The sequence below is a fragment of the Prunus mume genome, linkage group LG1 (genome assembly GCF_029339155.1).
Source record: "Prunus mume cultivar Tortuosa linkage group LG1, ASM2933915v1, whole genome shotgun sequence".
NCBI classification, from domain to species: domain Eukaryota; kingdom Viridiplantae; phylum Streptophyta; class Magnoliopsida; order Rosales; family Rosaceae; genus Prunus; species Prunus mume.
Window position 1 is genome coordinate 15092546 of NC_142698.1, and position 14409 is coordinate 15106954.

At 40.5% G+C, this 14409-nt stretch overlaps 1 protein-coding gene and 1 long non-coding RNA gene across 15 annotated transcripts; one reads left to right on the forward strand and one right to left on the reverse strand.

The window, feature by feature from the left end:
- Positions 1–1060, reverse strand: LOC148921113 (phosphoinositide phosphatase SAC8-like). Its single transcript, XM_089054633.1, has 4 exons — positions 805–1060; positions 628–723; positions 378–505; positions 1–262 (listed from the first exon to the last, which is right to left on the reverse strand). The coding sequence occupies exons 1-4, from the start codon at positions 956–958 to the stop codon at positions 167–169; spliced, it is 474 nt and encodes a 157-aa protein (XP_088910759.1). The 5' UTR covers positions 959–1060; the 3' UTR covers positions 1–166.
- Positions 1061–10765: 9705 nt separating this feature from the next.
- LOC103335424 (uncharacterized) lies at positions 10766–14298 on the forward strand. 14 transcript variants are annotated; one of them, XR_016123187.1, is made up of 6 exons: positions 10766–10942; positions 11065–11489; positions 11614–11659; positions 12069–12165; positions 12915–12961; positions 13362–14298. It is a non-coding gene; the product is annotated as an uncharacterized LOC103335424 (long non-coding RNA). The 14 variants fall into 14 exon arrangements; XR_016123186.1 differs by having other exon boundaries at positions 12921–12961; XR_016123177.1 differs by having other exon boundaries at positions 11609–11659; positions 12915–14298.
- The last annotated feature ends 111 nt before the right edge of the window (positions 14299–14409 follow it).

The window sequence follows — 14409 nt, forward strand, 5'->3', positions numbered from 1 at the left end:
TTAGCGTAAATTGACATGATACTTAACCAAAAAGATGCATATACTTACATGATACACGTCTGAATGTAATCACAGAATAATGACGAAAACAGCGGTAATCTACTCAAACAGCACCCTAACAGGTATGAAAACTTTTAAATTGTGTTTGAGCGCTAGGTATAAGAATTTACTTTAATGTAATATCTGTTTGGTAAGAAAAGTACAGCCCTGGAGTTGATTGGACTGTTTTCAACCGAGCAATGAAGTAAGCTTCATCCTTTTTCTGCACAAAGACATCAGAAGCTTTCAGACAAGACTCAAAACTTTAAAAATCCCAAGAGACGCTCAAATTAGCTTTGTATTGTCAATTAAAAGAAGTAAAAAATAAAAAAATTCACCTCTTGAAGATTTGAATCCTTCAAAACCTCATTGCTGGACAGAAACTTCATAGAGGTTACTCGGTAAAAAGGGAAGCCAAGAAAGGCCCCAACTTCGGTCCTCGAAGTTATTAAAAGTACATAATTTCCTGCACCAAATACATGAATTATTCAAAGAAACATCATTGTATCTAAATAGCTCAAGCTGAAATTCAAGATGCAAGTTTTTAAAACAAAATCCAATACACAAATCTGCCAAGCAATTAACTACCTGCAAGCAATCTGATGGTTCCCGCCACACCATATATCGTAGAGGTTTTGGTTGGTCTTGCAGAAGAAGAAGAAGAAGAAGAAGAAGAAGAATCACCTTATAATAATAAACAAGCACATAAATTCAGAAAAATAAGAAAAAATTGAAATTCCATAAACAAAGCTAAAAAATTTATACCATTAAGTGGTTCAATGGTCCCGTCACGGCGGTCGATCGAGAAGCCTTGATCTGGAGCCTCGACGGATTTGATCACGAACTTGTCCTGAAACTCCTGCAATTCTAACTGCTCGTAGAGCTTGAATTTACCGCTAGAACAAGATCCACCGTCCATTTCCGCAAACACAATAACTCTAGAATTATCTTCTATATTGATCGAAGAAGAAAATGGTGGTTGCCAATTTGGAAATATCCAATTGACAGACTCCTCACTCTGTTTCGGGCTTCAGCTGATAACCAATGTCGAAGACGATGCATTGTATTAAAAGACGTTATTACCCCTAATGACTTTCGTGATTGTTCAGGGATTTGGAGACAATTGACGGAACAAAATCATAATTTTGTAATTTACCGTCAGTGTGAGCCGTGAGAGCAGGGGCAGCTGTGAGATGCTTGGTTTTCTAGCAAGGATTCTCTACGTACAATTGTACCGTAATCAGTTACAACAGATATGCTCGAGCTCGAGGTGACAGGAGTGGATGACGTGGCAACATCTGGGTCGCGTCAAAGAGGCAGTGCGCTGAAAATGAAAGATATATATATATATATATATATATATATATATAATTGCGTCAAGCAAAAACACTTTGCATTGTGTACACGTACTCTGAAACTTTTTCCTTTTTGTGAGTTGAGTAAAACTTGGAAACATGAGATGGAATGCCTTGTGGTAATTATTTAAGTAAATTTAGGTTTTAGCCAAAAAAAAAATTTCACTTTTAGAAAAAGCCAAAACTTTTTCAAAAAAGACAGAAAAACCTCTCAACTTTCAAATCAAAGACATGCAAATGTAAAAATTCCTTAGGAAATCTAAAAATAAATAAGGGTAATTTTGTCCATTTTGGCTTCTTTTACAAAATTTCTCTCTCTTTTGTGTTTTTCTAAAGTCTCCCTAATATTTAAAGAGTCCACACGTGGCTATATTGTGGTTTTTTTTTTAAATAAAAAAATAATAAATTAATTAATTAATTAATTTTTTTTATATATATTATATTTACTCGCAAGTGAAGTCATCTCGACAATGTAGCACTCTACTAATACCATAACCTTTAGTCGGAATTTTGTGTCTAGAAAGGAAAAGTTTTATAAGGGCTTACACCTCAATCTATTGACACCCCGCCCAATGTTAGCATTTAGATTGATTCTTATATTTAAGGAGTATAGAAGCGTGGCTATACTGAGTCCTTTTTTTCTTTTTCGATTTTTTTAATAAATAGTATAGCTATGCGGCGATACTATATTATTATAATTAAAGCATATAGCTGCTTGGCGATACTCCTTAAATATACTAATAGCCGCTCGGCTATACGGAGGTCCTTTTTTTAAAAATAAATAAATACATTTAATCAATAGTATAGCCGTTGGGGTCCTTTTAAATAAATAAATAAAATTCCCGGATTTTTCGTAAGAGTAGTTTAAAGCATTATCCATTACCCGAGTCTTTATTATCCTTTTTTTATTTTTTTACTTTTAAAGAGTTATTATCCGTATGAAGAATTTAGTATTTTTTTCAGTTTAATACTCGTATTGTACACTTACGTACGCATTTTTCAATCATATTTATGTTTCCCCTATACGTCTTAAAGACTCAGTAAAATACAAGTTTTTTTAAAAAGCAAACGTAAAATACGTCCATATTTTTTATATTTAATACATGTATTTTTTTTACAAAATTTTCAATAATGCATAAAAAAGTTCACATATTATACGCCTAATTTTCACATATTACTGAATAAAAATAATATAAAATATTAAAATTTAAACAGAATCATTTCCCTTAGTATACAAACTGGCATTGTTTCTACCTGTTGATGCTCAAAATGGTTTAGGCCAAGATTGAGTCCAATTTAGTGATAAGGTGTGATGGATGATGAATGAAGGTGAGGACCTTAAGCATGCGTGTAAAGACTTGGGCAAGCGTTAAATGTAAAGAAGACAATATATACGTGGTTCACCCTTAATGAATGGGCTACGTCCACGGAGAAGTATGTTCTCATTATAATAGTGTATGATTACATTTGTACATGGAGTTGGACCCGAATATAAAGATGACAAGTGAGATGCCCAAGCTAAGGATCTAGAAGAGAGTCCCCAGCTCTAGGGTCTAGCTCTGAGACCCGGATCCTCTTCTAAGTGGAGAGAGGAAGTCCCATTTTCACACGATACTACTCCCTATTTATAGGGAGGTGAAAGTGGGAGGTTTGCATAGAATTTCGATGTGGGACTCTTGCAAGTCACTGTGGTGGTGACACATGTCACGGTGTTGATGCTCTTGGTGCTGTTGCTTTGATGCCGGATATGCTCGGTTGATTATGGTGTAAACAATAGTCCCCCAAGTTCACGGTCAAGAAGTAACTTCTGGGTTGGGAACTTGTTAGATTTTGTGTAATCATGACCGAGCATTTCGGTTCAGTGGGAGTCGTAGGGCGTTCCCTAGTCCCCCAAGTGGGCAAGCTAGAAGTTGCGTCAACACTTGGAAGGTATGGTATGAGCTGTGTGAACCTTTAGAACCGTAGGTAGCTAGGTACTTGGTTTTAGCAAGGATGCCGAGATTGGGCTTTATGGGTGAGCTTGGTAGAGGCGGGGGCCTTGAAGCTTCGACAGGAGTTTGGTCTTGGAATTGTGCCAAGTGCACACTTGGTGTTCAGCAAAGAGGGCTATTTTAGGAGAGAAAAGTAGGCTTGGGCCTTTCCAGCTTCGGCAAGGAGGTTTGTGGGCCCTTAGTTCTTTACGACCCGGGTCCTGCCGTTCAACAGGGAGGCTGAGTTATGGCCTTGGCTCATGCATCCTTGGTAACCAAGTGATGGCTTTAGAAAGTAGGAAAGTGATGCCAAGGGTGCTGAACGGAAAAATGCAAGTGTGCATTTTTTATTATTATTTGAAGAAATAATAATAATAATAGCATTTTTTTTTATTTTTTTTATTTTTGGCAGCAGCTTGAGGCCTCCATTTACTTCTGTATGGGGTTAAGCCCCTGGGCCTTTGGCATGGCACCAATCCGAGCCTCCAAGCCTGTTTGTGGAGCTGACCCACAGGACCTTGTTTTTGGACCAACGTGAGAGGCCTTCTTGGCTTGGAGCTGGGCTTCGGAATTTTTAGACAAGAAGCTGGATTGTTTGGAGTGTTTGGAGCAGCGTAGGACCTTGGAAGTTTTAGACAAGAAGCTGGGCTTTTGGTTGGCCAAGGTTGGGCCTTGAAATGTCGGCACCAAGGCTAGGCCCTGTGGTTGGAGGGGGATGTGCGCATCTCCTTTTAATCAAAACCTGCCGTTCGGCAAGGTAAAATCAAAAGGGGCTAGGTACCTTGGCACGAGCTGGGTCTTGTGTGGGTCCCCTGTCAATCCATGGAGCTGGGTCCCTTGTGAATCCATGGAGCTGGGTTCGGTGAGAACAGAGTCAACGTGAATAGAGCTGGACTCCTGGCTACCTTGGCTCGAGTCGAGGTTTGTAGTTCAGCATTTGTTCGTTTGGGGGGGGGTTGCTCTAATTTCCGCATAGCCCTTGCCGTTCGACAAGGGCAGCTGGGGTTTTGTTTGAGATTTTTGGAGGCCTGTGGTGTTCCTTTGTTCCTTCGGCAGATTGGTGAGGCTGGGATATTGATAATTTTCTTGGAGCCGGACCATTGGAGTTTTGGAAGTGCACGGGTTTGGCCTTTGAGTGGGGCTGGGCTCTTGGAGCGGGTGTCTTGATCAAATCATGACTCCTCCGTTTTGTGCTAGTTCTAAGTCTTGAGCAGGGTCGGAGAATTGGAGCTTGGTGAAGCTGGGTTCGCAAGTGCTGAGAAGGTGAGTCCAAAGATTGGAAAAGAGATACAAGTCCCCTATTAGCTGTTCATGCCATCCAAAATTTGTTGGAGAAGAATATTGGAGTTGAAGCACCGTGAGCCAGTATACTTGGGTTCTTGAAGTCACCCTTACAACTTCGAACAGCCCTTGCCGTTCGGCAAGGGTGATTGCAGGTATTTTTTGGCAGCACTTTGCAGGTTCAGCAAGGTTCGAGCGTCGAGTCTACAGTGGGTTCAAACGAGCGTCCCAAAAACTCCTTCACGGCTCCTGCCGTTCGGCAGGGCATTTGAGGTGGTCCGGGTTGCTCCACCTACCTTTCGTCACTTTGGATTGGGGGATCGGAGCTGGTCCTGTTTTGGTGGGTTTCAGAGCTCGAGTTACCCCAATTGACATTTGCTCATCCCTTGCCGAACGGCAAGGGTTGATTGGGAATTTTTGGAGGCCTCCTCATAGGACTTGACTTTGGCAAGGAGGGAAGTTTGGAGTTGGACCCCTAGGGTTGTGAGCTTTTCCTTCGGCAAGGAGGTATTATTTTGAGTCCCCACTTTTCTTCTATATGGACCTTGCCGTTCGGCAAGGACCAGTTGATTACTTGGTGTTTACTTCCTTTGAACTTTCAGCAGGTTTGGAAAAGGTTGAAGGATACTGGAGCTGGGTTCTGCAAGGGACTATCACTTGGGTCCTGTGAGTTCACTGGTTTGATAGGACAGCTTCAGCGATACCCACTCAGCTTGTTATGTGACAGGTCCAAGGACTCGAGTACCTGCATGTTACCAAATTTGGATGGGATTTCGCCCGTGAATGCATTTCTTGACAAGTTAAGGACACATAGTGATTTGAATTCTCCTATTTCCGTGGGTATGGGTCCACTGAAGTTGTTGCTTGAGAAGTCAATCAAGGTAAAGATAGATAGAATCTTTACCAGTTCCATCTCTAAACCTTTGCTAGTAACTGTTACACTTACACTATACTCTAAAGAATAACCATCATCTGCATTAGAAGAACCAGCATATGCATTAGAAGAACTAGCAACTGCATAGCGATGGCAGAGTCTATTAGTTGAATCTGAAGGGCAAGATTCTGCACGAGAAGGAACAACATTTTGATAGCCACGACAGGATCTATCAGATGCTCGATTGCAGCTTGTAGCAGTCATCGAGGCCAAGGTTTTTCTTTTTGTATGTGATCCAAAGGCAATTGTCGATAGGGAACCATTTTCGGTAGCCATCATTTCCCGCCATGTTCTCCAAAGTATTCCCTGTATTTCACCACTGAAATTATTGTGAGCTAGGTCTATAATTTGAACCCCTGGCCAGGTGCCATTGGTGTTGAGACATTCAATGCCTCCATAAAAGTTGTTGGAGCGCAAAATAAGGACACGCAAAGTGGAAATGTTCTTCAACAAGCATGGGAAGCTATCTGTTATATTATTGTTTCCAATGTTTAAAACCTCCAACTTAATGCATTTAGCTAGAGATTTTGGAACCTTGCCACCTAACTGATTTCCACCGATCTCTAGAATTTGCAATGAACTATCTTCAGTAACTTCAACATTAGAAATAGATCCAATGAGGTTGTTTCTCGCTAAGTTAAGTACACTGAGATCACGCATTGCAGTCAAGCATTGGGTAATCATGCCACTCAGAGAATTATTGGACAGATTAAGAATCTGAAGATTTGAGGCATTGCATATTGATGCTGGAATGAGCCCATGCAAGTTATTGCTTGAAAGAGAGAAGAACAGTGTATTAATTCAAGCAATGGCATAAAATTCGGTAAAGGTGGCCTTGGCGAGATTTGAAAAGTGCTGGGGTTTTCATTTCGTTTGGCAAAAACTCCAAGTGGTCACGGTTTTAGACCGGTTTGGAGCTGAGGCATGGGTCCAGGATCTGTCCTTGGGTTAGGTGCTTGTGGCGGAGAGGAGCTAGCTTGAACTGGAGTCGGGCAATGGGGCAGCTGTTTGGAGGTAAGTCCCGACTTTGGAGCTGGGAGTGTGGCTTGAGCAGTTTTGCTCCAATAAGAGATGTCGATATGGAAGCAGCAGTAGGTGATTCCTGAATAGGTGCCAATATGGAATTGCCATGGGTGTCTTGAAAAATTCTTCTGCATGGAGAATTTTTGGCGTTGAAAGTCACTCCAGGCTTGGACTTGGTTGGGTATCCTAGAGCCGTGACTTCCCTGGGTCACGGGTTTTGGCTGAGCCATAGGTGGCTGGGGTTTTGTGTGCTTGGGGAGAAAAATTTCGAAAAGTAAGGAGCTGGGCTCTTTAAGCTTGTGCCTGGAGCTGGGACTTAGGAAATTATTTTTCATTTATTGGAAAAGTCCTGGGGTCAACAGGCTGGGCTTTTTGTGTAGGCACGAGCCAAGGATTTGAGGAGCTGGGCCATCTTGGAGCTTGACTAGTTTGAATTGTGGTGAGCCATGCAAGCCATGCAAATTTTTTTTAAATTTTTTTTTTTTTGGGGGGTCTGGTGTGCACTAGACTTTAAAAAAGCAAGAATCCAATAAGACTTGGTGACCCATGCCGTTCGGCAAGCAGACTAGGAAAGCCAAAGTTTGGTAGGTGGGTCATTGTAAGCCATGCAAGCCATGCAACTATAGCCTTTTTTTTTCTTTTTTCTTTTTTTGGTTTTTTTCTGTTTTGTAGCTGGGAGCTAAGGAATTGGTTTCAGCTCAACCAAGCTTAGGCAAGCAAGGCAAGGTTCAGCCGACAAGGACTTGGTTCGGTGACCTGGAATCGTGACCTTTTTGAGCTGTTCGTCAGTTTCTGTCTGCTCAGCACCTCTTGTTCGGCACCTAGACCTTCGGCAAGAAAAAGTTTTGGTCTTCGGTAACTCTGCGGATTCGTCATGAATTTGGAGCTGGGAATTTCGGCAAGTGGAGGTGCCGAACGGCAACATACATTCGAACGGAGTTTTGGTGAGCCTCCGACCTGCCAGTATCCTTGGCGTTGGATCCGATGTCTCATGAGGTCGCAACGAACTGAGGCTTGGGAGCGGGGCGAGATCGTGGAGCAGGGGAAGTCGAGAGGCCTTCGAAGGTTCTGCACGACCCTTGCCGTTCGGCAAGGCGCTGGGTGGGATTTTTCAGAGCTGGGCTGCCATGGCAGGTTCAGCGAGAGGTGAGAGCAGGGGCCTTCCTTCTGCAAGGGTGTCCAGAGTAAATCTTCGGTTAGAAGGCTGGGCTTCAAGAGTTTTGGAGTGTAGACTCGAAAGCTGGGCTATTTTTCGAAAGGAGGTTTCAGCACCATGTCGGCTTGGGCTCACCCCGTGGCTTTGTGTTCCTGCGAGTCTCCCATTTCTTTATCCATGGGGCCTTGCCGAACGTTCATTTGGTCTGATGTTAACTTGTCTTCGGCAGTCTTGATAAGAGATTGGGACAGCTTTGATTTGGAGAAACGCAAGGGTATCTGAAACGTGGTGTGTGTTGATTCGGCAAGAGAATCGGGAATCTTGAGCAGGGCTCTGCGGCAACCAAATCGGGGAGCTGCGCCTGCTCCTTATTCGGCAAGGAACTTGGGCCTTGGGTCCGGGCATTTTGGCAAGAGAAGTTGGGCCTAGGATTTGGCAAAGGTGCCTTGTAGTTTCGGCAAATTTGGTTTTTGTGCTGTGACCTGGAGTCGGGCTTCGAATTTGGAGCTGTGCTCGTGGCTTGGAGCTAAGATCCTTGGCCTTGAGTACGGGGTTTGGCACGGGCCTAGGCATAAGTCCCCCATTTTGCTTTTTCACGGGACCTTCCTCGTAGAAAATACGGTGATTTTATTCGAGCCTCTAAGGCTTGTTGAGTCTCGAGAAGCTTGGAGTCGAGCCTGTTTTGGAGCTAGGCTCCATGAGTTAGCAACTTGGTGTTGTAGCTCGAGTGGTCTGGGAGCTGGATCTCGGATGAGAAGGACTGGGCCTCTGTGGAGGTAAATAGGTTTGAAGACGCCCTCCTTTGAGCTTGTTTTGACGTTTAGCAGGGTCTAGAGGGAAAGGAGGCTAGCTCCAGTGCCGCGCCTTTAGAGGTCTTGATTTCTCTCCGTGGCATGGGGTGCTCTTGGATGTGAATTTCATGGACCTTCCTTCGGATTGAAATAATGGCTCGTTCCTAGCCATGCAAGCCATGCAAAGTGGTACTCTAGTTGAATTGGGTACCTGGACATCTATTATTCGTATGCAATATTTATATGTAAGAAGAGAGATCTTATCTTGTGGTGAGGATGTGCATGGGCATCGCCTCATGATGATGAAGTGCCGAAGGCATTGTTTGCTTCGAATGATGATGAGATGCTGAAAGGCATCACTCAAACTGAAATGACGACGGTGCCGAAGGCATCGCTTAGGTCGAATTATGGCGGGGTGCCGAAGGTAACACAAAGCTTGCATGTTGTAAGGCATTGTGGCTAGGCACGAGGGTGCCAAAGGCAACACAAGGCTTGCGTGTCGCAAAGGCAATGTGACTAGGCATGAGGGTGCCGGAGGCAACACAAAGCTCGCATGTCGCAAGGCGATGTGGCTAGGCACGGGGGTGCCGAAGGCAACACAAAGCTTGCGTGTCGCAAGGCAATGTGGTCGGGCACGAAGGTGCTGGAGGCAACACAAAGCTCGCGTGTTGCAAGGCAATGTGACTAGGCATGAGGGTGCCGGACGCAACACAAAGCTCGCATGTCGCAAGGCGATGTGGCTAGGTACGGGGGTGCCAAAGGCAATACAAAGCTTGCGTGTCGCAAGGCAATGTGGCCGGGCACGAAGGTGCTGGAGGCAACACAAAACTCGCGTGTTGCAAGGCAATGTGACTAGGCATGAGGGTGCCGGTTGATGGCTGGGTGCCTAAGGCATCGCTCGCGCCAATTGATGGCTGGGTGCTGAAGGCATCGCACAAGCTATATGATGAAGATTGTATGGGTGCCGAAGGGCACTGAGGAATGGGAGAACGACATAAGCCTTTTGTATCAATTCCCACAGACGGCGCCAAACTGTTGATGCTCAAAATGGTTTAGGCCAAGATTGAGTCCAATTTAGTGATAAAGTGTGATGGATGATGGATGAAGGTGAGGACCTTAAGCATGCGTGTAAAGACTTGGGCAAGCGATAAATGTAAAGAAGACAATATATACGTGGTTCACTCTTAATAAATGGGCTACGTCTACAGAGAAGTATGTTCTCATTATAATAGTGTATGATTACATTTGTACATGGGGTTGGACCCGAATATAAAGATGACAAGTGAGATGCCCAAGCTAAGGATCTAGAAGAGAGTCCCCGGCTCTAGGGTCTAGCTCTGAGACCCGGAGGTCCTTTTTAAAAAAATATATAAATACATTTAATCAATAGTATAGCCGTTGGGGTCCTTTTAAATAGAAAAAAAAAATTCCCGGATTTTTCGTAAGAGTAGTTTAAAGCATTATCCATTACCCGAGTCTTTATTATCCCTTTTTTATTTTTTTACTTTTAAAGAGTTATTATCCGTATGAAGAATTTAGTATTTTTTTCAGTTTAATACTCGTATTGTACACTTACGTACGCATTTTTCAATCATATTTATGTTTCCCCTATACGTCTTAAAGACTCAGTAAAATACAAGTTTTTTTAAAAATCAAAAGTTTTTTTAAAAAGCAAACGTAAAATATGTCCATATTTTTTATATTTAATACATGTGTTTTTTTTACAAAATTTTCAATAATGCATAAAAAAGTTCACATATCATACACCTAATTTTCACATATTACTGAATCAAAATAATATAAAATATTAAAATTTAAACAGAATTATTTCCCTTAGTATATGAACTGGCATTGTTTCTACCATATACCAAATTCCAGCAAATAAAATAAGGGAGTTTCACTAAAACACCAAAAATGGAGGTTGAAATTATAAAAAAACCCAACACCCAAAACACTTTATAAACACACCCAAAACCCATCATTACACACACTCAAAACTCATTTATAAACACACCCAAAAAGTTGACTTTGGGATTGATTTTGGGTGTGTTTTTATGTTTAAATAGTGCTTGAGTTTTTTTATAAATACATGTCTAGAATTGGGTTTATTTATTAATTTGTAATAAATTAATGAGTCCCAGTCCTGGTGGCTCAAGGAGTTAATATAAAACATCCAAATGTCATAATGCATTATGTGCTAGTAGTAATAAGATTTTTTATTTTTATTTTTCAGAGACCCCAAGAGCCAAAGTGACAGTTGGAGTTCGAAGCTTCTCTTTTTCCTAGTGTATTTACATATTTTTTAGAGACCTCCATCGGGATCCTGCTTTTCCGACCATCTATTTATGGGCAACCACCATCCGATCTTACTATTCCTGCGTTTTTTGACTAAGGTAATTTATACTCTAAAATTCGTATTTTATTCCAAAAAAATATCAAATAAATTTCTAAAAATTCTAAAAAATTATGTTAAATTATTTTATCTTCTAATAAAATAGAGATCCTTTACTTCTAGTTTTAGTTTGATGATTGTAGCACAACATCATCCTCCTTCCATATCACCAGGCACCCATGCGACGATCCCACATAACTTGTTCCGCAGTGAAAGCCTTCGAACGGAAAGCCTCTAAATGCAGCGTTCTTGAGCTTGTAAACCTTGTTCTCCGCAAGGTTAACGAAGCGCAGAGTATCGTCCCGTCGTATTTTTCATCTATAGGGATCGCCAACCATGGAGCTTGAGGAAACGTTGTTGTGTTATTTTTGGCAGCAGCAGAGATGTAAGATTTTGCGGCCTTGTTCCAAGATGAACAAACAACTCTAAAGCGAAGAACGTCAACGAAATTAATTGAAGCAAGCTTTTCGAACATCAGCTCTAACAGCTCACGTTGGAGATCAGACCACTCTCTCAGATCTCTCTGCCTCTCTGGGCTTTAATCTAAGGTATGAAAATCCCTAAGCTTTCGATGTTTGGGTGTTTCTGCTTTGGTGTTTTTGGATTGGTTTAATTTGTCGGTATTTGATATTTGGACTATTTTTGGTTTTGATGTTATCGTTGCTAGTATAGGAAAGAGAAGCTTTGAAAGAAGAAGGGGAGAGAAATAAGAGGGAAGGTATTCTATTGTTCTGTTCTTGTGCATTTGATTTGTTACTGTTTTTCTCTTTTATTGGCACCTGTGATTTTGTCTGTATTAAAATCATGGGTTGCATGAACTATACTAGCAAGACAACTGTGGGGCGCTTTAGTTAATTAATTGTAACATATGCTACATATTTGGAACCATTGCAAATTAACAAGACATTAATTTTGGGGTGATTCAATCAGGAACCAATTAATCTTTCAAAAGAAAAACAAAACTGAGAAGTGGGTTTTAGTCATAATTGAACCTTGGAATTTACATATATTGAAAGCAGAGTGACTGTAGCTCGGCATCATTGTTTTACATATGCACTTAAAATTTACCAAAGTAATTTTGTCATCATTGTTTTAATTACTAGCTAGCTTGAAATTTTGGTTTGCAGTTTAGGTCATCAGGGGATTGTATTGTCCATGTAGCGGTTGATGCCAAGTAACTCGTGCGTATATTACATATTGGCTCTGTGGATGTGCTTGAAATAGGTACGCAGTGCACTGCTCTTGGTTTGCTATCATTCATTACAAATTGTGAATCCTGTGGCTCTTCTTGTTTTGTACAATTAGACTTGATATTTGCAGCTGTTGAACTGGATCCTTAATCTTTTGAGAGCGTTTTTGTAGTTTTATCAATATAATCTCATCCCTAGTTGTCGATGTTTTATAAGCAGTATGCAATTTTGAGACCATCTGTAAGGTTTGAGTATAAGAGAGTGAGGCAGTTGTCTTGTCTCTTCCACTTTTAGTGGATAGACAATTGCCTAGTTGAAATTAACTGAAAACAATGTTCTAAAACAATTTCTTTCAAATTTTATATTTGGATATGTTGGTAGTTTTAAGAAGCAGAAGATGTCTGATTCATCAACCTGAATCAGTACAAGTCAAAATCCCCCCTCTCCACTTGTTGTTTAATTTGTTTATGTATCATTGATTGCATTAATTCTTTCTGCTAGTCTAAACTTGTATTACTAGATTTATATATCTTATCATCATATCATGATGACTTTGACAAATTAGGTGCTGGTCTGGATGCTGACCTGCATTTTATAATTATCACATATAGATGTATTTTGTGTATCATTTGCTTAGTGTGGTGGCTATTAGAGTTGTTACCTTGGGCAATTGATTGTTTTTATGCATATTTGGGCAGAGGAACTTACCCTTTTGTTCATGAATTCTCATGTCTGATTTTTCCCCCTTCATTACTTGTGAAAAATGTGTTTCAATTGATTAAGTTGCAGTTCGTACAAAGCCTCTAAAGATTGACCATAACTCAGTCAAGGTAAAATCTTATGTTTTGGCTCAATATTTGTCTTTTCCAAACGCTTTTCTCCTATGTTTTCTGCTGCCCTATGTAAAGCATGTTTGGAGGATACCATTTTTGTATCTAATTGAGTAATTCCCCTGGTGCTGCAGAGGAGGTTGATGTTTTAACCTTCGGCCTATATTACTCTTGTTAGGGACTACATGGTTATTTTCTTTATATAAATTTTTTTTTCCCTTTTTGAACATGCTATTAGTGAGCAAGGATTGTTAAAATGACAAGAAATTGAATCGCTTCTTGTTTGGTGCTTCTGCTTCTCTGATATAATAATTGTGTAGATTTTGTATTAAACTAGATTAAGGAAAGGTTATTTCCTCTTCTTTTGGTGGATTGTTTTACAACCCAATAACTTTTGCAGGAATATAAACATATGTTTACCTTTGTCCTTGGGATCTACACTCTTGCTGTTTCAGAGGCTTTATCAGAAAATTGCAAGTAACACACAATGCTTTTGCTATTTTGCTTGTTAGTTATACAAATTTCCAATAATTGGGTAGTGGCTTCTCGTCTTTTATTTTCAGGTTGTTTTAAATTTGGTGCATGAATAATTTTGACTGCTTCGAAGTATGCATGTCTTTTAGCTAGTATGTTGTTTGGTCTTTAACCAAGCTTTATTGGGGAAGTGATGTTTACTTTATTTGTTTTTTGGTTGAGAGTGTCATTGCTTCAACCTGTGCTTTTTAAAAATTTTTGTTTTTAGTGTGCAATTAATATTAAGTCCTTAACTAGTATCTTCATATATAATATTTGGTTCAAAGGCAATGGTATTTGTTTGTCGATGATATTCGATCTGCATAATTTTGAGGCTTGCTTACAGTAAGAAGGGCCCTACTCCTAGGCCAATTAATGATGAAGCGGCAAAAGTAAGTTATATTAATGCATAATGTAGTAATTAAATGGAACAATCAAATAAATAATTATTGCCACTACTCATTACCATACGATGGATGTTGTGTGTTTTATGTAATGGTGTTTTGTAGGATGAGTTGGAGAAACTTGAGTAGAGGGAGCGGGATGCAGGGCGGAAGATGATGAATAAACAACCATGAAGGAGCAAGAAATGCTGCAGAGGTACAAAGTCCATTGTTGAATGTTTTGGTTTGGATGCAAATAGGTGGGGAAGCTAGAAGTAATAAGACTAACAAAAATATTGAAAATTGGTTTATTGGCTGACTTTGGTGCCATTTTGTATTTATTGGGTGAAGAATATTGAAGAAAATATTTTCATGTGCTGGTGTAATTAAATTCACTTGTTGACCATAATGGCATGCTCTGGATTTTGATGCTTTTGTTCATGTTCTAATTGTACAAGAGTAATGATTGAATGTGCTATTGTTAAATTTCTTTGACCTAACTTCGTTTTAAAGGACTAAATATATACTAGATTCTACTATTTGTTGAATACA

What these genes read in the sequence shown, in the direction of transcription:
- LOC148921113 (XM_089054633.1), bottom strand. Translation starts at nt 958, where the DNA reads ATGGACGGTGGATCTTGTTCTAGCGGTAAATTCAAGCTCTACGAGCAG. An exon ending in GACCATTGAACCACTTAATG is followed by an intron (nt 724 to 804) that starts GTATAAATTTTT and finishes TATTATTATAAG; the next exon opens with GTGATTCTTCTTCTTCTTCT. An exon ending in AGGATTCAAATCTTCAAGAG is followed by an intron (nt 263 to 377) that starts GTGAATTTTTTT and finishes GTCTTTGTGCAG; the next exon opens with AAAAAGGATGAAGCTTACTT.